The sequence below is a fragment of the Pholcus phalangioides genome, unplaced genomic scaffold, assembly GCF_987345545.1.
Source record: "Pholcus phalangioides strain wild (caught in Gottingen) unplaced genomic scaffold, Ppha-v1.0 ptg000014l_1, whole genome shotgun sequence".
Lineage (NCBI taxonomy): Eukaryota > Metazoa > Arthropoda > Arachnida > Araneae > Pholcidae > Pholcus > Pholcus phalangioides.
The window spans coordinates 24716385-24743250 of NW_028301607.1; the positions used below are offsets into that span (position 1 = coordinate 24716385).

The window sequence follows — 26866 nt, forward strand, 5'->3', positions numbered from 1 at the left end:
TCTAACTATAGGAATAAAAGAAAAAAAAAAATTCTCGCGTCTGGTAAGACGTTACAGCCAGGGCCGCAACCATCAATGAGGAACAGAGGCACGGTCGCAACTAGAAAAACAAGATTCGTTCTGCCACCCAGGATTATAATATAACGCCCCTCACCCGTAATTTTTAACGAGGAAAAACAGCAAAGTCAGCACCCTGTCCTGATGATCCAGCGAACCCCGGCCTTCCCTATAGTTGCACCATCGAAGGGAGGGTCTAATCGTTTTTCCAAACGAAACCATTTCTTTCCTCAGCAGATGTTTTGGAAATTTTTGATTAAAATTTAATTTTTTCCCATTAAACTATTAATGATTTTGAAAGGAGGATTTCGGTTTAAAGCATATAATATCATTTTTAGTGTTATTAGGTAAGGCATTGGCTTATTTCAAAGAGGAAAATAGTATGTGTATGCAGAGAGATGGTCACATTCTTTACCCCTGGAAAAAAATCTGGCCTTTCTTTCTACCATTAAAGAATAACAGGGCTATATTTATCGAAGAAAAACACATGCTTTATCAAACGAAAAGGGGCACCGTAAAAGAAATCTACCATAAAAAAGAAAGCACCATAAAAAAATGCAGATGTCTAAAAAATCTGCAATACAGCAACCTCCCAAATAAAAGAGAAATTATGAGAAACTATGATAATTAAAAAAAATATGTTTTATGCACTGCCTCCAAAAAAACAATTATAGTTGTTTAAGGATGGGTGCATACTGGTTAGACAAGATAAAACAGCTTTACACAAGCTTAGTCATATTTAGAGATAGATGGCTTTTTCCTCAGCCTCACATGTCAAGGAAACAGATATTTTCTCGATTTTATGCCGAGGTTCCTCAGCAAAAGCACAGAAATAAATAATTTCTACAACTTAGTACTATGTATCATATCTATAAAACATGCATAGTCATTAGCAAACTGTTTCTTGGTGTGAAATGGATATAAAGTCTGAGAGTATTGTTTGTATTCAGAGAGAGAGAGAGAGAGAGAGAGAGTTTCCCTTAAAGAAAGAGCCGGTCCCTACCTTGTGAGAGGCAGTAATAAAAATGGGGTATTTTTTTTGTTATAATTGATTCAGCAATGAAAATTTTTAATTGAGAAATTTTACTATTCTATCTCCTGAAAATAATTTACTGAAGTAGATTTTGGGTACACTCTGCTGTCGATAAAAAAATCCCTGAGGATAAATTGTTAGAAATTTACATGAAGAAAAACAAGTAATTCACATGTGATGTCATTCATTCTCCCATCTCTCAGAAATAAGCAAATTTTTTTACACGAAAAGCAAACGAGAGGGCAGAAACGATAAATTAATATGAAATGAAAAATTTCTGGGCCCTGCTTAGGTGAACCTATTGTTAAGATAATCCTGAGTAACATGAACATTTGACTACATTTGTTGAAGTATGCAGTTATTTAAATATCAAATTTAAAACACTCATAGCTTATTAATGAAAAATTATTGTTCCAGAACAGAAGAAAAAAAAACAAAATTCAAGTATAATTTAGGACATTTATTCTATATTTTTTCTTATCACTTATTAACATGTATATATGCAAACAAACAATCAAACTAAACAGTAACAAAACAATAAACAAAACAAAATTTTCTCTTCATAGGCAGCAATTTTATATTTACAGTTCCTTTCATATGGAATGGCTTCTCGAGACATTTTTCAAATTAACAGCATGTATGAAGAATCTCTCTCTCTTGGACACAATGCTCCTAAAACACAGATTCAACACTACACAATAATTTATGTAATGAATTTTAGAACCAAAAAAATAATAATAAATAAATAAAGACAAATTATTACATGACATCACACGTCATATAGTGCTCATGATAATGATCACTTTAAAAGAATCCTCAAGAAAGGAAAAATATAATATGAATGCAACTGAGACAGGCAATAGATTTTAACTTACCGATTTGAACGGCAGGAAAAAAACTATAGCGATAATCCATCATATATGCGACCTTCACTCTCAGGTGCTTCGCTTCTCATCTTCAAATGTTCAACAGTATTCTGAAAATATTTTGTTACGTGCTCCGTTTCTCCACTGGTTTCCAAAGATGGCAACAGCTCTTTGATTTTTCCAAGGAGCTGGTTGATTATCTGCACAGTCACCTAATGTTTAAAAAAAATGAATGAAAGTCTAAAAAACCTGACCCTCTTAAGTATCAAAATATGTATAATATTTCAAGATTAGTTGTTGTTTTGGACTCAAGCAGAATACCGCTTGATTGGGCAATATTGTTCTAATTACTGTATTTTAATGTGTATAAAAAGAACCTCTTTTTTGCCAAAAAATTGGGTCCCAAAAAAACGGGGGGTTCTTATACATGGATATTATTATAAATATGTTGTTTTCAACTTTTTTACAAATTTTAAGCCCAAAATATCAGGGCGTTTCTTACTACTACATGTTAAAGTATGGTAGATTCCTGTCTTGATACTAAAATACTACAGAAAGAAATTTCTTAATTTCAGTCATGAAATCAAAATAAAATACAAGGTGAGCAAAAAATTCATGACACAATCTAAAAACTAATGACAAATCAACCTTTTGACATAAAAAGTGTGGTTTGTACTAAAATATTTATCCTGGCACGTAGAGTTTTTTCTTTCTGTTAAATTAAGAAAGTTAAGAATTTCACTCCCAGATGGCACTGTATCACATAAAAACTCGATACAATGCATAAAATACACTATGAAAAGCATGTGAATGGCTCAAGAGATCAATCAGAAATTCTCCAGCCAATGGATTGGATGAGATGAGCCCTGTTATAATCACCTTGGTCTCCAAATTTAACTCTCCTTGATTTCTTCTTGTGGGGATACGTACGTAGGTGGAGATAAACTTAAAAGTCTGGGAGGCACGATGATGTCAATTCATATATACATATATACATTAGATCAGTCGACTCCACCTTTAACGCTGGGGGGCAGTGCCCCCCCCCCCCACAGTATCTCTGCCCATGAATATGTAAAAGACAAAGTTCACTCCTCAAGTGTTACCAACACCAAGGAACTGAAGACAAGAATCACGGAAGTGATTGATATTCTTTTAAAATCAATGTTAGCAAAAAAAACACTGGTTGAAATTAGGTACTGCTTAGACGTAGCCCAAGCTACAGAGGGTGCTCATATTGAAAAGTGGCATTTTTATGTAACAGAAATCGTAATAAACATTAATTATGTATTGTTTGTGTCACATTTGGTATGTTAAGCAGAGTTTTTCATGATACAATGCATGCCATCTGTGCATGAGGAAACCTTTTTAATTTATCAAAAAAAACCTCTGAACATAATAAGTACAGTCAACCGCTAAAAGGACTAAGCCATAATCTCCCCACACTGTCTCATTCTTCCATTGATGCATCCATACACAGAAAACCACCTTCTCGTAAATGTCACATTCACAGTCTTGAAAATTGATTTTCAAAAAATATTAAATTAATTTATATTGTTTACCTTTATTAATCCTGTCATTAAAAATCATGAAATATTATAAAAGCTAAAGATGAGGTCTCATCATTTCCCATATGATGAGCACTCATTATTACATCTCAGTTAAATTCATCTATCTATTTCATTGCCACAGATAATTATTTTTTTCCATTGTTCTCTATGGACCATTAGAAACCAGCAACAAAGTGCTCACTGTATCAGTGTTTGATTAACAAACACTTTACAGTGAAACCTCGATAAGTCATCACCCAAGTTATTGAGAAACTATGACGCTTAAGCGAAGTGCCATCAGTTTTAATGAGCAATGTTGTGAAAATTGTTTGAATTTAATCTAATACAACATTTACAGGGCCCCCACTTGAAAAATAAAAAAGAGTAGGATGGTGGGAGGTCCCCCCTCAGACAACATAATCATAGCATAATTTAAAAAAATCCCTGAAATGAAGAAAAAAATTTTTTTTGAAAAATATATAATTTTTTTTATGGCACTATTTCAGTATCCTGTAAGATTGACTTGAACCAAAGCAAAATGACAAAAATGATTTGGTTACAAAAACAATTTTTGGCCAAGATAGGGTGTATTAGCAACCACACATATAATTCTTTTGTCTCTCCTCACAATATATATTACATACTTTTTTTGGAGCCTTCCACAGTCCAGTCTCAACTCTCTTCGACAATGCACACATCAAATTATGAAGACATGTAAGTTTTTTAAGAATGACGCTCTTTCTAGACCACTTCCAAAATAACAGTGCAAAATGTGTAAATTACAAGGTCTGATATAATTCTGAGTCAAGGTGAACCAGATGGTTTTACCGCATCGTCCATCCCTTTTTTTTTAAAGGATTTGTTTGAATTTTAGTACTCAATGCCAGTAAGCGCTCTTTGTTGAGCATTGTAAATTGTTTGAATGCCTCTGCATGCCCTAAAAATACAGAAAACAACTGAATGCTAGTGGGTATCATCAGAGTCACAAAACCTAGAATAAGCCTATGTATCCAACTGCTTTGAAATGCAAACTGTTGTTTCACCTATACACCAAATGTGCACCACAATTTTGAATGATGAATGTTAGTTACTGTACAAGACCATGAAGTAATAAATACAAAATAACCTTTTTTTTTCAACCAGGCAGAAGTTTTTAATCACTACTCTACTTGTTGAACCCTCAAACTAAGCAAATGAAAAATTAATAAACCACCAAATGGTCCACATACACCCCCTCCCAAATATATTTAAAAACCATACACTTTCTGCTTTGGCAGAATCATTAATTGCAATCTATTGCAATCTTACATTTGCATTATTTGGCATTATATCAATGATTCCTTCCTCAATTAAAATCAATTATACAAATTTTATTTGATAGGTTTTGGTAGAAAAAGTAGGACAAAAACTAGAAAGTCAGACAAAAATAGGATATTTCACTAAAAAGTATGAAAATTGAGAGCCCTGCATTTATCAAAATATGAATTAAAATTAAATAGGCATTAAAAATATATAAATTACAAAAATGAAAAAAAAATGGAATTTTTGTCTTTTTAAGTTTTTAGTATTTAGCTTTTTAGGGTAAAATACAATACACTTAAGATTTATACCAGTATTTTTTACATATAGACTAATCAGAGCAACTGTTGGAATAGTTGGCATTTCTTCACAACACAATTAATGTACATTAATTTTACATGTACATGCATGATGCATTTAATTTTAGTGCGTTAAATTCTGCATCAATAGTTCATGGGGTAATCTGGAACATAGGGCCAGATTTTGATTTGAGGGGGCCCTGGATAGGGCAAAGCAGACATTAGAAGCCTTAACTTTGTTGAAAAATCCAAACATTTTTTCCCCAAGATATTTTGCTTAAATCTGAAGCTCTAAATTAGAAGGTGTCTTATGCAGAAATCAGGACCAGCTCAACAGTCTCTAAAATTTCAAAACTGTTTTTAGTCAACAAATGAACTCCATCAGTATCACTTTTGTTATTTGAGCTGCTCTATTTTGGTACATAAGGATTGTATGGTCAGTTTTGAACATATAGCAGTGCTGTTTCAAAGGGATTTCTCAGTTTCTTTCTTCAAAGGGAGCCGTAGAAATCATCTGTTCCTCTCACAAACTATGACTTAACCGAAATTAGCAAAGAGTAACCGAGAGTTTAATAACATTTTTATCTATGAAAGCTGAATGGGACTAAAGAAAAATTAAGATTTAACCAAAGTGACAACTTATTAGGGTTACAGAGGGAAGACTTTTTACTGAGGATTTACTGTATTAAGAAACATACCTGCCATAATTTCTTGGCTACAATCTGTGGATCACACATTAAAAAAATCTGAATTTTTTAAAGAGAATTATGAACCACATATTATTGGAAGGTTATTTTTGTCTGAGAGAAGTTAGAATACAAAATATATATAACCATTTTTTCAACAACAAAAAAAAAAAAAAAAAAGAGAAAAGAAAATGTAACCAAACAACCACTTCCATTATTTAAAATTGAATTAGTGGTGATGCAGATATCTACATGAAATTAGCTACAAATGAAGATTATAGGCAGGAAATTTTAAAATGCATTCTATTTTTTCAAAAATTGCTGAAATATGTAAAATACAACAAAAAATTCCTATGTATATTTTGTATTTTTTTCTTATGAACAAACTAATGAAAAAAAAATGTTTTTATACTATTTTTGTAATTTCAAGAAAATTTTATATTTATACATTATTTTGCTACTTACATTTCTTGTTTATTAGTAAATTTTTAGTTAAAATTATTCAAAGTTTCAAAGCAAATGCCATGGTTTGAAAATATATAATGAAGCCCCTCTTTTGCAGACACCGGCAGGACAAGAAAAAATTGTCTTTAAAAGAAGGGGTGACCATTAAAAATTCTTATTGAAGGCTTTTAAATAAAAATTATTATTTGACTATAAATGAGGAGTGACTGTTAAGAGGGGTTTCACTGTATTTCACTTTAAAACTTAGTAAACATAAAATATATTTCACAAAAAATTATTACAGATAAACAGTATCACACATACATCTTCTTAGTTACCCACCTTAGAAAACAGCAAAAATAGAAGTAAACTTACATGTTCATTGCTTTTCTCATAAAAGTAGACATACTGGTTCAATATCTCTACGAAAAGTAACACTTGAGCACTAGAGTCCATACACTGCGCTGCAGTTTTCGTTGCTCTTTTCAAACAATCAACAACAGCCTTTCCATCATGCATCTATGAAGTAAAAATACATGGCATATAAAAACACTCAATAGATGTAATAAAGCCATGCAGATACACAGATGTATATTGAAGCAAAATGTTTGAGGAAAAAAAATTAAAAATAGTGCTCTCTCACTTATGCATTGGTGCAAAGGAAAAAGACAAAAAAAAAAAAAAAGACTCCTAAATGAGAGAGGTGTATAAGTGAATAGTATTATTATGATGCATCTTTGACAGGAAGTGCTGAAAATAGTCCACTACTAAACCAGACATGCACCTCATCCACATTCCTCTGCAGAACTTCTAACAATCGGTGCACATTGGAATGTGTGTGTACATGTTGTGAACCTAACGTGAAGTTTGTTTCTGTGTAATGCCTGTTGTGTGTAGTGCCGCCATCTGCCATCAGTTTTTCTAACTATGAATGAAGTGTAATGATTGAATAATTGTATCATTGTAGGCCTGTTGCTCTTCGCGGCAAGACTTAGCAGGAAGATCAGCCTTCATTCGTGCCTCAAAGTTGGGAACCACAGAAAACCAACTTCAGCCAACCACCACTGTGATGATGGTGGGGTTTTAACCCTGGTCCTTGCAATGTGAGTCCTTCACTATGACCACTTGACCACCACAGTGGCAGAAAATAGTCTTATAACTGAGAGAAAAATATAAGTGTGAGGTGCATAAGTGAGAGATTACTGCATTGGACTTTCTGGAAAGTTGTCAGCCTGCTTGGCAGTAACAAGTTTTATCTGCAAATGAGTTTTTCCTTTGCCATTGAAATTATTTTGAAGTTTAAATTATGAAAAAATAACCTCTTCTCCCTTTGTTGATTGATTTTTGCCGGACCAGAAGAGACGAGAACATGCACTTAGTCCAAGGCACTGGTCTGGTTTTTTCAACAACTTGGCTGCAGCTTTAGCAAATTTTGTTCTGAGAGTTTCGTGGTCTTCTTCACTGAAACAGTGCATCTGCTCAACGGTGCCGACAATCAACGTAATTGCAGCTAGCTGGGCTTTGCTATCTGATATCTCTTCTTCATAAATTGAGAATGCCTACAGAAATAAAGTTACAGATCAGAATGATTTGTTTATAAAAGTGATGAAAGCTGGACGAATAACTAGGTATGTTATAACTGAAATTGAAGTTTCATTCATTAAATTTACCTGTGAAACAAACTCGTAAGCAGTGGTTTCATGACTTTTGTACTCAATCATTCCTGAGGCCAATGCTCCTTGTAAGAACAATCTAAGGGACAACTCAGCCATTTCTGCTTGAACAAGAGTGTTTATAGTCTGCAGACAAAACTGGAAAATTTTATAACACTTTTTCTCCCATTTTTCATCCTATGAATAAGAATGAACTTGAAGTAAGCTTCAAAATCAAGATTCAGCGGTCATTCTGATCATTTTCTTCATCTTAGCAAACAAAAGGCATATGAAGTACTAATTTAAGTAATTTAAATCACTTTATAACAGAAAAAGAGAAATATTAATATTTAATTTCCAAGGCTTGATTTTTTGTGTTTATTTTACAAAGAGCATACCTCTTCACTGCAGTTCTTGTATCTGAAAGCCAATTTATATGCTTGAAAGACCAAAGGTGGGAGAGTATGTTGTATACGTCGATTTCCACCATTAAAGAAGTGCTTTCGTGAAGTGTTCAGCATCTATAAATCACAGGAGAGATTCATTACTTTTACTACAGATTAATCACATCATCACATTTTTGCCCCCCCCCAAAAGAACATAGGGTAAGAATAGAATATCAAATTATTTTATTATAAATAAAAAAATCATGTTACAACAAATGTGCATAAGCAAATGAAAAATATCAAAATATAAAAAAAATTACCCACAAACTAAAGTTCATGACCTCTTCTTAGAGCATTAAAAACAAGACTTTCATGGATCTAAGAAATACCAACAATTTCAATCTTGAATCCAGTGGGTGCAGAAATGCTTATATCCCCATGGGACAGAGACTAGGTCATGTTTGGTCCTACAGTGGGTGTAGGAAAGAGGCCAACAGTAAGTAAAAGATTGAAAAATCAATATAATGGCAGAACCAGTAGAAGAGTTTTCGGAATGCCCGTCTATATAGAAGGTCCATTTTGATGCAAGGTAGATATAAGAATTCTCCTGGGTAGCTAGCATGATGTCTTGGCACAAAATCGGTTTTCATCGCTGAGTTGTTTTTGCGATTCTGTCAGTGCCGCTTTTTGCTCGAAACGTGCTTTTTGAACATCAAATTAAAAAAAAAAATCTTTGTATATTTTGAAAATCGTTAGTTTCTTCTGTAATTTCACTTATATCATTAATAATTTCATTTATTTTATTAATAACTTTTTTTGTAATTTGAATGAACTTTTCCCTGCTTGACCAAATATTACGATTCACACCACAACTGTAAATAAATATTAACCCTTATATGCATATTTTTCTTCGATAAAATATTTAGAAATCACAGCAAATATATTCACAATTAAGATTTTTAAAAAACCTAGACTAGGGAATAAATAAATGCTAGAGTGCTCGAGATTCTTTCTAAGGAATACAGTGAGTATTCTCACGCGAGAACCTGATGTTTAAGTAACAAAAACACTGCGATGAGACGATGTCATTGAGTGTGCTGACCTGGTGTTTTAGTGAAATTTCAAGGACTAAATATCACTAAAGTTACCAAATTAGAAAATACAGAAATAGTTAAGACAATTCTCAATGCGCAGTCCCTTTACCTAAAACAAAAGAATATAATCATCCAACATGCCGTCACCAATCTGCATCTCATGCTTGGAGAACTATACTTACCACCTGCACAAAGCTAAACAGCCCACACAATATATTTTTGTTCTTCTTAACCACTATATAATATCTATTTCAATAAAGATCTACATATAACCCTGTAATTTTTTATTAACGCCATTCAATATTGCATGATTTTTCTTCAAGTAAAATATTCCTTGACATAAAGAAAACAAATTTCACATCATGTACAAGGAACTAAATTACCATAGAATCAGCATCAATTGGTAAAAATTATTTGAAAAAAGAGGCAGAGCGTATATATACCAAGTACTGCTGATCTGGTGATTCAGACTGAAGTAAATTCACAAATCTACCCATCAACCCTTGCTCTTCAGCAAAGTCCTCTGGGTCATCATCACCATCAGAAACCTTATCAGCCTGATCTTGTACAAGAGGAGATACTATATCTAGTATGCTTTCAACCTGTAGGTAATAACCATATAAAATAAGCACGATAACATGTATATAAACGTCTATACAAGTCATTTATACAATTTTTTCCCCATACTGTTCCAACAATGGGTCAAGGCATTAAGTATTAATTATGTTAAATTAAAAATAAATGGAAATAACAATTCCCATTAGCTTATCAACTTATAAACTACAGCAAACAACTTATATACAGCGGAACTTTTGAGAATAAATTTGAACTTGTAAACAGTTAAATTTTATTAGAAAATAATTAACCTCTAAACACACATTTTTTTTATGAGATTAATGGTAAAAAACCATGACTTTCTTCTCATAGAATTATGACCAACTTAGACAAGTTTTGTACACTTTTATCCCGATAGAACAGCACACCTCAAGTATATTTCAAAAGCAGGCTTAAACATTCAAAAATCTGGTGCTGCTCAAATTTTACAGAATGCTAGCTATGACAGGGGGAACAGGGCCAGAACTAGAGGGGGTAACTGCTTCAGGAATGAAACTTTAGAGAGGGGCAGTAAATTTTAGGAGGGAACAAAACTACTGTCATAAATATACATAATCATCAAATTTCACAGTAGTAGGGCATCACAATTATGTCTTCCTCCCCCCACAAAAATACTAGTTATGGCCCGGAGGGGAATATGGTGTTTTTCTTTCAATTTCAATACAGTTATTAAGAATTGTAAGACAAGGAAAGCATGACCAATATCATTTTCCAGAAAATTGTAGATCAAATAATTTCTACCAAACCAATCTCTGAATAATAAGGTTTTTAATTATTTTTTGAATTAAACTAAGATTGGAATAAAACTTAATATAAGACTGCTTTACATAAAAATACACAAAATGATCAAAGTCAACCTTATCAGCTTGAATTAAATTACCTGTTCCTGTGTAGATATGTGCGTTTCATTTTCAAGCGCATTCGTCACCAGAAAACACGACATGGATTTCCGGCTTCTATAATCACAAAATCCCATCAAGCGACCAAAGTGTTCAAGCTTTAACACAGTCAATATGTTGTTGTAATGCTGCACAGGTATCTTCAGCAGCCTCAGTAGCTCTTTCGAAACATTTGTGTTGTAATCAACTCTATAAAAGGAAAAACTAAAAACTTAAAAAACTTAATCTAACAAAAGAAATATGAAATCAATAACACTGTCAAAAAGTTAAATCAAACAATGAGCAACATGAAAATTGTATGCTCAGCTCTGAAGTGAGAGTCAAATCAACTTTAGGTTAATCAATTTATGAAGAGGGTTCACACCAGGGCTATATAGTAAGAGCTGTTTCATCTATTTGATGTTGCTCTTGCCACCTTGGCCCAGTGACTGTGGTCTCAGAGCTGCTCCATGAAGTCTAACGGTCCTGAACTTTTTTCTCACAGACATCAGCTTACAAAACATACTGTATTGAAGAGGATTATTTTAAATTTTAGTTGCTTATAAGTGTGATCTCTCCTTCATGGTGTTGTTTTAGTGTCACTGGTATGCATGGGTGATACATATATATATATATAATTTTTTTTTTTGTGATTCTCGGGTAAATCAGTGATAAACAAATATAGGTTCTTAAGTGATTGCAATATGCAAAAAAAATTCTCGGATGACAAAGAAACTTGGGACTCAAATCACTTATCATACTTTTTCTAAAAACCCAGAGACTTGCAAAATATGGATGTCCAAATGTAAGAAGCTTGATCGAGTAAACTGTAAGTATGCTTATATTTGCTTCCCATGTTTTTGTTATAGTTGTATTGGTAATAACATCTATAGAAAAGAATAATCACCACTTCACTGAAGAAAACAAAACAAAATAGTCTAGGTGGGACGTAACGCTAATAAAGGGTGGAGTGTTGTCCTCTAAAATCAATTACTAAAATTCATTTACTTCTTGCCTGTGATCATTGGCGTACGCAGGAGGGGGGGGGGGGATCCTGACTCCCCTTGAGCCAAGATTATAGTGCTATTTTGCAGGAAAAAAACGTAAAACCCCCCTTAGAAGGGGAAAAATCTGAAAACTCTCTAAGAGAAAATTCTGCGTAAGCCTATGATACATAAAAGTTATACTCTCAATATAGAATATAGAACATTGAGGGGAGTATTATACATCTATATTAATTCAATAGCAGCACATACTCATGAATAAAATGTACCCAAAAAATAACAACAAACATACCTTTCCATCCCCACCTTGTTGAATATATTCACTGTCGATTCCAACACTTTGTCAACATAATCAACCCTGTCTGGATAGCATTTAAGAGCTAGATTTATCAAAGACACTTGCAGGGCTACTGTATCTTCTGCTGGCATACCTAGACGGGACTGGAAAACAAATGAAAAAAATAACATTAAAATAAGTTTAAAAATTTATACATAGGAAAGAGGGGAGAAAGAGATGAGTGAATTTGATCATTCTTTTGTGATTAATCAACTCTCCTTTGAGCACAATTTCCTTCTTCCTCTATTTCTTCCGTGTTATACTGTATATATATATATACATATGAAAGTGTGTGTATATATATATAACAATACAAATATATATATATATATATAACAATATATATATATATACATAAGAACTAGTCAAAAAAAAAATTCCAAACCACACCCTCTAGTTGATGAACAATGATAGTTTATACACAATCCTTTCAAATAGACTTGGACAAGTTAACTCAGCCTTGTAGGGGAAACTGAGATAATTTTTAACTAGATAGCATTACTCAATATGAATCATACATCTATTTATATAAAATTGATTTTCTGTCTGTCTGTGTGTGTGTGTATGTTCTCTATACAAATCTACAATTTTAGATCGATAGTCACCAAATTTTGCATATATACCAAATGGGACCCGACTTGAACGATAGGCTACTTTAAAATTTCGTCAGCCCAGGGCAAATGCCCCAAATGGACAAAAAACAGTCCGGCAACAATGGTTTTTGGGCCTCAACAATCACTTTCCGAACATTTACTTTGGTTACCGTGGTTCCCTAGCAATGCGTTTCAGACGTGTATATGCCTTTACAACGGTTTGTCACTTCTTTAATCCTGTTAGTATATGTATAATAGTTTATGCCTTTATAATGGTTTGCCACATTTTCAATATACTCTCAGTAATGAGGCTTATTGAATAGACGTCATAATCATCATCAGCATCGCTTTGAGAGTCAGGAAAAGGGTGATCCTCATAGAAATCAGTGCTAAAATTGCCGATTTTACTGTAGAAATGCGGAAATTAGTGGGATTTTCCGCCCCATCAATAATTTTAAAAATTGTATTGAATTCTCGATTTTTGAAATATTCAGTTTGCTTAGAGATATACGAAGCCCAGGAGATTAAATATGAAGTAATTAGCCAAACCTATACTTTTGAGTTGGATATTCGAGCAATATCATTGATTTCATTTATATCTTCTCAAGTATGAAAATTAATGTCTCCATATTGTCTCTTTTGATATTTATTTGCATAAATTCATGTGGGTTAGGATATTTTAAAATGAGCCCGTAGTTATGAGCCCGTGAAAAGTGCATCGAAAAAATTCCACAGCTTTAACTAAGGATTTTTGGAAGCTGGAACAGACAGATGGATAACTTGAAGTTCAGGGGGGGGGGGGCGGGATCGAAATGCCTATCGCCCCTTAAAAAAAGAAAAAAATATATTCATTTCTACATTTCTGTGTAAATCTAGATTTGTTTATTTCATGAATCGCACAGGTCGCCATATTGGTTAACTTGGACACGGTTTGTATGTCCCTCAAGAAAAAGAGAGGGAGATATCACGTGATCCAAAAAAGCCTCATTGAAGAAAACCCGGGCAGCGCGGGGTATTATAGCTAGTAATATATAAAGCTGATTTTCTGTCTGTGTGTATGTTCTCTATACAAATCTACAATTTTAGATCTATTGCCGCCAAATTTTGCATATATACCAAACAGGACCTGACTTAAACGATAGGCTACTTTAAAAGTTCATAAGAACTGGGCAAATGCCTGAAATGGACGAAAAACTGTCTGGCAACAATTGTTTTTAGGCCTCAACAATCACTTTCGGAATGTTTACTTTCGTTACCATGGTTCCCAAGCAATGCATTTCAGACATGTATAAGCTTTTACAATGGTCTGTCACTCCTTTAATGATGCCAGTATTATGTATAACAGTTTATTCATTTATAATGATTTATTACTTTTTCAATTCTCTCAGTAATTGAAGAAAATCCAGGAAGTGCCGAGTATTATATCTAGTCATAAATAATTTTCATTCAATAGATTTCGTGCTTGAGACACACTTAACTTTACTGACCGTACGAAGATCTGGTCTTACCACAGAAGAAATTTACTACCACTTTACTGCCAAAAAAAAAGTGATTCTGCACCTGCAGGCAATTGTGTACCTTAATGTAATTTGATGCATGCATGTATTCATGTTCTGCTGCTTATCTTGTATAGGCAAAACTGACAAAATGAAATTAATATTGGTCAGAAATGCGAACTGCAAACTTTTGGAGTCCAGAAATTCTGAGATTCTTCCAGGATGGGGGGGGGGGGGGGAAGGCTGCCATGGCCCCAATCAAAACAATGTTTATTTTTGTGAATTTCTTTTTCAATCGACTGATTAAAAAAAGTGAGAAATTCACGAGCCTGCAAATCGGTTTTTCAACACATCTATAACAATATGGGAAAGAATCAGTTAAGCTAATGCCAGATGAGCGTGATTATCACCATTTGCCGAAGATGACGGAATATCTACAATCAGTTGCAGTCAAGCACTGTTTTCCATAGAGGAATTCATTTCGTAGCAGAAAAAAATGCACGTCCATCAAGAGCTGTGCAATTTTTCTGTACGCAATCATCTGGCAACTCCAGTTTACTCTTCATCCCTCAAAGCATATGCTGAAAATGACATGTGCAGTTAACACTTGCAATTTTTCCACTAAAGTCAAGAGAAAATCTAATTTTTGGCTAAAATCAGGAGAAATTACTAAAAATTCCGGAGAGCCAGGGGAAAGGGTAAAAAATCTGAAGTTTCGTGCTTAAATCCAGAGAGCTGGCAGGTCTGATATTCTTATGAGTACAATTGAAATACTGAAAGGCCAGTTACTTGCATGACAAGGTTTTTTTCAAAGGGATGGGAGTTCACCATGGTGTGCACATGATTGCACAGCTGCAAGATACCTTGCTGATTGAATGAGCAAGCTCAAAGCTTCATTCCCCCCCCCCCACCCAAAAAAAAAATTACAGACTAAAACAAGAGCTTACCTGAATGATTTGGGCCACTTGTTCTGAGAAAATATCAAAAAGCCTGATTTCTGCAGGGATCCCAGTTCCATCATCCTTCGAAGCAAAAACGGCTAACCTAGTAAAATAAGAATAAAAAAGTTAGGTTTGAGATGAATGCCCACAAAAAGAAAAAAAAACTAGAATATTTAAAAATTTATTGGATTCAAACGCAATCAAGTATGGTCAATATTGATCAAGAAACCTCAAAACATCATGACTAAAACAAAAATTGAACCAGTAGCATTAGACTGAACTGATATTAATTTGTGGTGCGCATAAAGTAGTTAAATGAGAAATTAGTTGTGCATGATTATAGTATATAGCTGCAATTCCCCCTCAGGGAGAGTACATTGTGAAACCAATAAGAGGTGCCATGAAAAATTTTGGAGATGAAATTATTTTGCATGGAATGATAGGACTATCACTTTGAAGCAGTGTGCCCTGGCAATAATTTAGGTTACCACTGAAGTGCCTCAAAACCGTCAAGGTTGTGCCACAAGATGTTAAAATTTTTTAAAGATGCAATGAATGTAAAATTTTTAGGAATCTGTGGTAGAGAATATCATCTTAATTGCTCTAAAACTTGTTAACAAATGTTGAGCAGCAATTATGGATTAAAATCAAGGTTTTCGGAGGCAAAAATGTTTCAGAATGTTATGAAGGATAATGTAAAACATATTATAGTGACAATTTTTTTTATTATACTGAATGGTTGCATGATGGGCCTTGTTGAGCATATCAAGAATGACACTATCCAAAATAGTTGAATTTGTTTTCGACTTACTTTTCAAATTACCAAACAGGCAGTAGCAAATTTCTAAATAAACACAATAGATTTTGTCAAATCGAACAAAAATTGGTCAAACAAAACAACTAAAAGTCAGTAGCTCAAAATTAATATATGCCTATTTTTTGTTGAGGAGAAACAGAATAATAGTTCTGCACACACAAATTTAGCTCTTGACCAACTTTGTATGTAGGCTATACTTGATAGTAATAAGTGTACAACATATGCACCTGTCAATCATAGCGATGATGATGTTCTTCACATTCACATTTTGATGTAATTCGGCACAGGCTTTAAGGAAATTATTCAAAGTCTGAAGGTGAAACTCATCTGGAAAAACTTGAATTATGCATTCCATCAGATACTCCTGGGCTATAGCATCTCGACAGCTTACAACTTGCTCCAGAATGCCTGGTAATACTATCTGGAAATAAAAGTAGGAATAGAAATAAAGAAATATATTAATATGTATGTACTATGGCAAATGTGATAAATCTGGTTATTATGCATAATCACTGAGCAAATTTCGGTAAGTTTGATAAATTTCCCTAAATTTCACTTTTACCTGCGATTATGTATAGTACCCAAGCATTGTGTGATTGGGTAAACATGATAAATCATACTATATGATATACTATACATACATGGCAATTGAGACATGTATTATTATATCAGGGTATGATCATAAAATTTGTTATCATTATATCAGGGGCCGACTATTCGTTACACATACTAGACTCATTTGGTTTTTTTTTCATATTTATCAAATTCACCAATTGCACAAGAGTACTATATATAATCACAGATAAAGGCAAAAAATTTCAAGCATTTATCAAATTTACCAATGACACTTGGTTATTGTGTACGTGGGCTCGATTCCCCACGAAGTGACAAATTTTAGGAGGTTGGCAAGCTAAAAACGCAGTTATAAAATTATTTATGCATCAATCATAGATATTTTTTACATATAACTTGAGTCACAGTGAGTAAAGTATGATTTCTACTAACTCTTTTATATTTCTCAATGTCAATTGATTCAAGCTGTGACAATCGCACCAAGTTAGTTCCAACAAGCAGTCTCAAATCTTGTCTTTCCCTCTCTCGTTTTTCTTTATCACGAGAATGGCCTTGATGCTGCATACGAACCCATAATTTATTCATTTCAGCAAAATTCAATAAGATGAAATCTACAGAATCCTTCACAGTGCCTATTGTTTCAGCATTTCTGAAAGAAAAATGAATTGGAAAATAAAATATATACTGAATATAATTCTCGCCTGGCTTTAAGACACATTTATAATCATTTCTACACAGTTTTCATGTTCATTTTTCATTTGAACGAACAAAAATCTCGTTAAAATTTTACGTACAGAATACTTTGCTTGCATTGGGCTTTTTTTATAGAAATGCCACTATTAGTCATGACTTAATGAAAAATATAACTTGTGTGTATATATATATATATATACTTGGTCTATGAGAAGCATAGTGATGTAATTAATGTAAGGCCCACAATTTCGCCAGTGCTTTTGTGAGCATGCGCATCCCCAGACAATTCTGCCCTTAAATTTCAATTGCACAGACATGTCTTTTTAGCTGAGTTTTTGTCTCCTGCTTTTATGATGCACCTGGTAATGGTTCACACTTGTTCAAGTTTGGTTACAGGTCTATTCTAAAATCAGTTGTTGGTAATAAGTGAAAGTATGAGTCACAGAGAAGTGTTTATCGTCCACATGCACAATTAAACCCCACATTCATCTCCTCCGTCATGTTGGAATATGCGCGTTCGTGTTGTGAACCTATCTGTGAAGTTTGTTTAGTGTAATGTTTGTTATAGTGCTGCCATCTTTTTTGAGCTACAAGTGAAGTGTAATGATTGAAGATTTCACCATTTTAGGCCTGTTGCTCTCTATAGTGAGAGTTTTTAAGAGAAAGATCAGCTTGCATAGTGCCTCGAAGGTTAAGAACCACAGAAAACCAACTTTAGCAGACCAACAGTGTGGCAATGGTGGGGTTCGAACACAGTTCCTTGCAATGCTAGTCCGTCACTATGACCACTCAACCACCACAGCGGCAATCCATGTGCACTGTAAAACACAATCAACAGAATCATGTTTCCTTCACGATGTTCTGTTTTTTTAATCAAATATTACATTGAGGACTTGACAGGCAATATCTTGCTCTCTCCCTCACCCAAAACAAAAAAATAAATTGTTACTGACATGTCTTTACAGACCTGTTTTTTACATGTAGATGATGAACACATGCTTTTAAACGTAAAACTGACTCATACTGTCAGTACTCATGAACTGGTTTTTCACATGAACCTGCAACCGAACACAAACCACAATCAGGTACATCACAACAGCAGGGACAAGAACTGGGACTGAAAGACTGTGCCCGTGCAATTGACATTTAAAGGCAGATCATCCAGATGCATAACCCCATGCAAAAATTGAAGAGATTGTGGACAACTTTTCCACTTTTCCTTTTGCTACATGACTGTAGCAAATTCATCACCTATGACTAATAATTTGATTTTTATAAGCAAAAACTTGTGGCCCCAAGAGTGAGTGAGACACCCTATATATCCTAAACAGATCTTTGAAAAAAAAAACTAAATAAGGATGAAAATAAAATGAAAATTGAATCTTACGGATCATTCTCATCGGTGTCTGGTAATATGTTTCTTGTACACTGTAGCAGATAATGCCTTAAAAAGAGTCCTCTCAAAGGATGCTGAACCCCTCTGCACATCTCGACTATATCTTTCAAGATATCTCTCTTTGAATGTTCATTTGTTTTCATGTACACAAGACCGACTGTGATCAATAAGTACCTAATATCCAAAATGCATAAATAATAATTATACAGGAAGAACTATACATGAAACATTGAATGGTATCCAAAAACTCAGATCAACTGTTCATTAAAAAGAATTATTGTGTTGGAAAGTTGCATTTGTGTGAAGTTGAGAGGAAAAATCAATTAAATGGAAAACAACAAAGTGAAATTTCTGCCCAGCTCCTCGTTTAATAGTATTTAATCGAATCTAACTAGCTTTAAAATCAAAAGAATACCATTTTTTCCCCTCAACTGCGAAAATGCATATTCTTTTTCAATACTCGTTATGTCATTGGATCTGATTACGTACATTAAGTACAGCTCCGATAAATAAGTTTAATTTTGAAGGTGACAAAATCTATATTCGGTTTTGAGTACAAATACAGTATTTACTTCAGAGTACATTAAAATATACACAGTAGAAGTTCATTATAGCCACAATTCTGTTATAACAGATACGGAAAGTCCTATATATAAGTGGGACCATTCCATGTTTTTCTTCTAATATGACCGCTTAGTGTTACAATGAACATTAACTGCATATAGTCTTCAATGTTTTAAAAAAATTGTAGCAATTTTCAGTGGGTGACTAATTAATCACAATATATATAAACTTGAGAAGCTCTTATCATACTTGAAATAAATACTTGAAGAACCTTAACCCTTAAATACGTAGCTTTTTTAAAGGATCTTTTCCTGGGTCTTCATCCCATAGCCCGTGGGCCAAATGTGACCCTCTAAGCTTTTTGCTGTGGCTAATGCTGTGCATTTGATACTTTGAATGGGCCACATAATGAATTTGAGGGAACTCTGAGGCGAAACATTTTTTGGAAGCTACAATTTCATATAATTATTTTGAGAGGAAAAGTTTCGTATCCAAAAGATATACAGAATTTACAGAAATGCTGAAAAACACCTTTATGAAAGATTTTTTCATAATTGTGATGAAAATTTGTAATTAATGAAAAAATAGGAAGATAATTACTGAAAGAAATACTGTACTGTAATTGCAGAACTACGAATAGAAATAATTTCCGAATTACTGAGAGTAATTTCAGAATTGTTAAAAGTATATATATAAATACAGTATATATAAATTGATAAAATTCATGAAAAAAAATCATGAATTGGTGAAAAAAATTTCATAATCAATGGAAATTTAAAATTAATACAAAAATAGTTTTGGAATTATTGGGGCAAATTTCAGAATTAATAAAAGAAATAATTAATGAAAAACTGTAATCAGTGAAAAGTTATTTAAAAAAAACAATTTTAATGAAAGAAATAACTTCAGAGTAAATAATTTTTTTAAATAATTTAGGAAATCTGTTTTACAATGGGGAATAAATACGACCCCTGCTTTAGACTATCATTACTAAAGCCAGTTTGAAGATAAAAATCCAAAATGACTTTACATACAAGCTCTTTCCATTTTATGTTTTGAAATTGGCTGGTAGATGTCTCAATTAATGACAACTCTTTGTCTGTTGCAGAGCACATGTGTGGCTGTGATTTCGCTCTCATTTATGAACCCTTTAAGCAGCACAGGAGAAATCCTTAAACCCCCCTGTAAAATGCCACATCTTTTTTTAATGAAGTAGGTATTCTTCTGATTTTCAGCAGGTGTAAAGATAACAGTGTAAGAAAAAGTATTCCATTGAGAAATCAAATTTGCCAAATATCTGGGCTTGTCAATACTAAAATAAGAGGATTTTCAAGCAGGTGAGATATGCCGCTAAAGGGTTTAAATGTTTTGTTAGCATTTCTTTTTTTTTTTTTACTTGAGGTTTGCAACAATCTTTTTTTCTTACTATAGTTCAAATCACAAAGAAGGTAGTTATATATTAAGAATATAATATTACTTCAATGCATTTATTTTAGGGGCACTTTTCTAAGCTCTATATTGCCTCTTTAAGGCCCTGTATAATCAGTACAAATTGAGACAGATTTTTAAAAATCATATATTTTTCAGCTTTCTCTATATCTATATATATAAAATTGATTTTCTGTCTGTCTGTCTGTCTGTGTGTGTGTGTGTGTATGTATGTTCTCTATACAAATCTACAATTTTAGATGGATCGTCGACAAATTTTGCATATATACCAAATGGGACCCGACTTGAACGATAGACTACTTTAAATTTTTATCAGAGCAGGGTAAGTGCCCCAAATGGGCAAAAAGCTGTAGGGCAACAATGGTTTTCGGGCCTCAACAATCACTTTCCGAACGTTTACTTTGGTTACCGTGGTTCCCTAGCAATGCGTTTCAGACGTGTATATGCCTTTACAATGGTTTGTCACTTCTTTAATGCTGTCAGTATATATGTATAATAGTTTATGCCTTTATAATGGTTTGCCAATACTTTCAATACTACACAATACTACTATTCAATACAATTACATTTCAATAATCTCAGTAATGAGGCTTTTTGAAGAGACGTCATAATCATCATCAGCATCGCTTTGAGGGTCAAGAAAAGGGTGAGACTCATAGAAATCACTGAGTTAATTAAAATTGCCGATTTTACTGTAGAAATGCTGAAATTTGGTGGGGTTTCCCGCCACATCAATAATTTTAAAAATTGTATAGAATTCCAGATTTCTGAAATATTGTGTTTGCTTAAAGATATACGAAGCCCAGGAGATTGAATATGAAGTAATTAGCCGGACCTACTTTTGAGTTGTGTATTCATGTAATAACATTGATTTCAACTTTTTATTTATATCTTCTCAAGCATGAAAAATTAATGTCTCCGTATTATCTTTTGATATTCAACTTCATCAATTCATACAGTTTAGTTTGTTTTAAAATTAATTATGGGCCCATAAAAAGTACATTGAAAAAATTCCACAGCTTTAATTAAGCATTTTTGAAAGCTAAAACAGGCAGATAATTAACTTGAAGTTTGGGGGGGGGGATAGAAATACATAGCACCCCTTAAAAAAGGAAAGAAAAGTATATATTCATTTCTATGTTTCTTTAAATTTAGATTTGTTTATTTCATGAGTCGCACAGGAAGTCGCCATATTGGTTAACTTAGACACGGTTTGCATGTCCCTCAAAGAAAGAGGGAGATATCACGTGTTTCTAACAGCCTCATTGAAGAAAACCCGGGCAGCGCCGGGTATTATAGCTAGTATTATATATGCATGTGTCAACAACTATGAAAAAAAAATGATTAGCTTAAAAAAAAAAATGAGCATTTAAGGGTTATTGTATAGATCTTTCAAAATTTCAGAATCTCTTGCATTTCCCCCAAGAAACTTTGTCAATTTACGAAGGAAGTAAGATTCAGTTTGGAAATCCCCTTAAATAATTAAAAGGGGGAGGAAGCTACAGCAGAGTGTAAATAAATGAGCACGTACAAGCGAGGAATTATGCTACCAGCATACTGAACAAGCTCATACAAATCAGCAACCTTCCTTCCTCTTTGAAATTCTTCAAGAAGATACAGTTCGAGGTGACGCAGCTCATCTGACACGGCCATAACTTGATCTTAGTAAAGGATTATAATCGAAATCCAATAATATAAAAATACAATATTTGAAATTTCAAATGAAATATTAAAAAAATTAAGATGATAATGGCAAAGTGCAGAATCTTTCTAATAATACAATTTCCTTTATCCAGCAGAAACTCTACCATCTGACCCTCATTCATCAAGAATTCTGTTAACTGATGTCTGTTTCCTCAGCAAAAATGTTTGCTTGCAGTGGTGAAGTAATAATTGTAGAAGTATGAATGTCTCCTACTGGTAAAAACTAAAATCTCAGTTACATTGGATAATCAAAGTTTCACTGCATAAAATTTTGCTACCAAATGATTTTAAGCTAAAAATTGGGTATATCTGTTCAGAATTAATGCATAATTGATGCAAAAATGTAAAGTAGAAAGGATACATAGTTCATAATAACTTTTTGGACTGAGAAGAGAGGTTCTGAGCTCTCCAAGCATGCTCGATGCGTGTTTCAATGCATCCATCAATTTGTTTTTGTCGAGGCATCTTTTCATTTGGAAAGCCTGGACCTTGACGATTCCCAATGCCTCATCGAGGAGTTTTTCTTGCTCTTCTTGAGGGGACAACTGTGGTGTTTGAGGCTAGGAAAAGACAAAAATTACAATTGTTACACACAGCTGACCATAAGTAGATACAGGCTCCTTGAACAGAATGGGGGCATCAGTAAGGAGGGTGTGTATAGCGAGCAGGGATCAATGTTCACTTTGCCTTCCCCTCCACCCGCCTATGCCAATAACTAAATTTTTAACTGAATGGGGGAGAGGGGACAGTGAAGGCAATGATTGCCCTTCCCTGTATCAGCCTGTGCATGTATATGTGTTGCATAACAAAACGTTTACATAAAAAATTAATGGAAGCATAATAAAACCAAAAAGAACAATTTTCATATTCCTTAAATTCTAAATTCATCAGATTCAGAGCTTAAATTTTCTAGTTTGCCACTATTAATAATTTAATCAATTGAAAGTGGGCAAATTGTAAATAATCATAAAACATATTGGGTTTTGCTGCCATCATACTGTGAATACAATGATAGAAGGATTTTGGATGATTTGGTCACACTTGATGGGGCAAATAAACTCAATGTTTTACTTGTACCAGTGAGGGTCATCTGCAAAAGTCATGACTAAGTTGTGTGGTGGTAAGTCTGTACTAATGCACTGGGCCGCAACTAAATGTTTCGTCAGTCGGGGGCAAGCACAAATTTTAGCACTCCCTTGTAATGTTGAAACAGAGGTTAAAAGGGTGTGCCCCTCTGATCAGGTGCCTGAAACACTAGACCTGCCTGTTCCCCACCTCCTCAGTTATGACTCTGTTAATGCATATTACTATATAAATCATAGACTAAAATGGTATCACAACTAAAAAAAATATTTTTTGGACCACTAAATTCAATGTTACAGGGGCATGGTGCCAAAACTGCCACAAATAACAAAATTCATTTTGGTATCAAATTGCGACCCTGTTTGGTACCTATCACAAAAATTGCATGGCAAAACTTTTCATCGAAACTTCTTTTGTAAATGGAAAAATGGTCGAAATTGTGATTATCATTGAATTAACAGAAATGTGCGCACAAGTTCTTTTTTCTCTCTATATAAAAATTATACTAAAATTCTTTACCTTGTCAACACAAGAGACTTTCTAGATATAAACGCTGAGATGAATTTTGGAAAGGAAATTTTGTTGTCTCTACCGGGAATTGGGGCCCCTCATCCTCTCATGATACTAACTACAGTGAAACCTGTGTACAGAGATACTGTCTATAACGATAAACCTGTTTTTATAAGGATATTTCCTTTGGCCCCGGTAGAATTACTATTCAATACGAAATAGCACAAATACTCAAACTGTCTATAACAATATCTTTTCTAGGTCCCTACAGCATGATTATAGACAGGTTATACTGTAATACACTATAGAGACACAGCTTTCCCCTTCACAAAACATACCCGATGTGATCTGCTTAGCAAAGACTTTGCAGCTATCCATTATAAGTCTGCCTTTCTCAGCTGAGAGTAGGCAGACCTTCAACATGATACTGATGCAAAATTGCATTTCTAATTTTCACTTTAAAATATGGATGACAGATGGCAGTACAAATATGGCTCTGACAACATAAATGTCTAAGGGCCTCACATATATACACAAGTTTCTGCATAAACCAATTATATATTTTCCAGAGGAATATTTACGAGGTGAATTGCATGTACAGTCAAGTAGTAGCAGCCTCTTTTAATTTCAGCAATAAGCCCCACCCCCAGATGGAGACAGTACGGAGAGCTGTTTTCTCCACCTTTGATGTGATGAGGACTGTAGCACATCTCTTTGTACTTGAAAGGGGAGAGGATATTGCTGAAGTTGAGGGAGTCTGTAGTCTCTGATCAGAGCATCCCATTACTGTATGTGTTACAAGGAAGGGAAAAATTAGTTTTGATAATTTATTATTATTAATAGTATTTCTATAGCATGTTTAGACTACCGTAGACTCTTGACAATCCATCCAATCCAGTTATCTGCCATTTTTAGACTGGTTTTCTTTGAGCATAGAAGAGAAAAACATGTCACTGTATGTCTTTGCGCAGAAGTTTAAATTATTTAAATAGGCCTTTTCAATTGATTCCAGTAATCAGGCGATTTCAATGATCCAGCACACCCCTGATCAGACATGTACAAGATTAGTGAGAGTCTAATAAATTATTAAGGCTAGTTGCACAGATTTTCAGAAGTAGCATTGCTGAGGGTATTGTCCCAAGCAATAGCTAATGTGGTTCTGATATTTAAAAAGGGCAGTAGAGAAGCCATGTGTAATTATCGTCCAGTGAGTATGGTGAACTCCCTCTCAAAAATTTTGGAAATTATTATCAAAAGGCAATTGGTGAATCCTATAGAAAAAAATAATATATTATTGGAAAGTCAGCATGGGTTCAGAAAGAGGGAAGTCATGTGTAACCAACCCCTCCTTTGCTTCTATGATCACACAACTAAGGCTTTGGAAAATGGCAAAAATGTCAATGTAGTTTATCTTGATTTCCAGAAAGAATTCGATCAAGTCCAACCGAGTAAACTCTTGAAACGTTTACACAAGATTGGAACTGAGGGCAACTTGCTAAATCGAATAGAATAATGGTTAAGAGATAGGGCACAGCAGATTATGGCAAATTTTCTAATTGGACAGGTGCCACAAGTGGAGTATCAATTGGTAAGGAACAACTCCATATTGTGGTGTCACAGGGAATTTTCCCCTAATAAGTCTGTGAACAAATGGAATAGCTTACCTCCAGTGGTCGTAAATTCTAATACAATTGACATGTTTAAAAAGAAATACAATAAACATAATAGGGTAAATCGAGAAGCTATCCATACTTAGATAAGACAACCATAAATACTTTTTTATTAATGTATTTTATCATGTGTGTGTACATAGTTTTTAATTTATATTATTGCACTATTAATTAAAATGCTGTATTTTAGTAACATATGACATCCATACTTGTTATGGGCATCTTTTACTCAGCCACCTCGTTAGGCATTTTGCCGGTTGTGGCCTTGTATTTGCGTTCAGTGTATTTGCCTACATTTCAAGAGAACTAGGGTTTAATTTCAGGTGGAGACAACAATTTTTTTTTTCGAGGTTCATCTCTGCATTATCCAGAAAGTCTCTTTTCCCATATGTATTGTGGGCTGAGGAAAATAATCTTTTTCTATACTTTATGTTAATGTTACTTCACATTCAAATGCAAATTTCTAAGGATTTTATCAGTAATGCTGTTTTATATTCAATATTAGATTGTTGACATGAAATGTAGTTTGTGTTTTTACCCACAAATTCAAAAACAAAATATATCAGTCTTTATCAAAACAAATATATACTAAAAAACACAACTTGGGAATGATTTCAGATTCTCTGATACTGACCATGATGAGTTTTTCTTAATCTCTCAGGACTGAGTCAAAACAGAACTGCCTGTAAATATATAATAGAAAAAAATAATTTTTTTATCGTTTTTTTTTGTTAGCAATTCCCACAAAACAATTGTGAACATGTAACAATTTTTGAATATGTATGATAAAATAAACCGTAAAAGTTGGTGAAACATGAAATAAATGTTTATTGGTTACTGTCGTGAGAAATTGAATTCATATATTAGCTTTAAAAAAAAAATTAATTAAATGATAAAAGTTTGTTTACACAACACACCTACTTACCCGTGAGGAAGGAAGGGATGACGAGTTTCACTGATTTGCGGGACGCAACATGATATGATCATCAATCACAACTTCCAAAATTTAAAACGTAAAAATCATAAGATTCCTTAAAATATCATTTCTAAATAGTTTTAACTGATTTTTCATGTTTTAAGTTATTTATGTCATTTTATTTGCGACAAAAATAAGTCAAATGTGCACTTTTCTTTATCCAGTAGTAACCGATAAATTGAACAAGACAGGGCGGAAAGATCG

The 26866-nt window shown here is 33.6% G+C and overlaps 1 protein-coding gene across 3 annotated transcripts; it reads right to left on the reverse strand.

Moving 5' to 3' along the window:
- Positions 1 to 1535: 1535 nt before the first annotated feature.
- Positions 1536 to 26862, reverse strand: Vps35 (Vacuolar protein sorting 35). 3 transcript variants are annotated; one of them, XM_089241969.1, is made up of 17 exons: positions 26612 to 26862; positions 26321 to 26369; positions 22785 to 22983; positions 22251 to 22374; positions 18698 to 18880; positions 17050 to 17266; positions 16272 to 16465; positions 15234 to 15330; positions 12153 to 12301; positions 10859 to 11066; positions 9807 to 9965; positions 8282 to 8404; positions 7902 to 8081; positions 7551 to 7790; positions 6607 to 6750; positions 1966 to 2168; positions 1536 to 1762 (listed from the first exon to the last, which is right to left on the reverse strand). In XM_089241969.1, exons 2-16 carry the CDS (start codon positions 26321 to 26323, stop codon positions 1989 to 1991), a joined length of 2400 nt encoding a protein of 799 aa, XP_089098095.1. In that variant the 5' UTR covers positions 26324 to 26369; positions 26612 to 26862; the 3' UTR covers positions 1536 to 1762; positions 1966 to 1988. The 3 variants fall into 3 exon arrangements, with proteins under 3 accessions (XP_089098095.1, XP_089098097.1, XP_089098096.1); XM_089241971.1 differs by having other exon boundaries at positions 1536 to 1781; positions 26612 to 26651; XM_089241970.1 differs by having other exon boundaries at positions 26483 to 26613.
- Positions 26863 to 26866: the final 4 nt, after the last annotated feature.

Coding starts and splice junctions, on each gene's coding strand:
- Vps35 (XM_089241969.1), bottom strand. Junction 16,466..17,049: donor ACATTGAGAAATATAAAAGA/GTTAGTAGAAAT, acceptor TTTTATTTCCAG/ATAGTATTACCAGGCATTCT. Junction 15,331..16,271: donor ATCATCGCTATGATTGACAG/GTGCATATGTTG, acceptor TTATTTTACTAG/GTTAGCCGTTTTTGCTTCGA.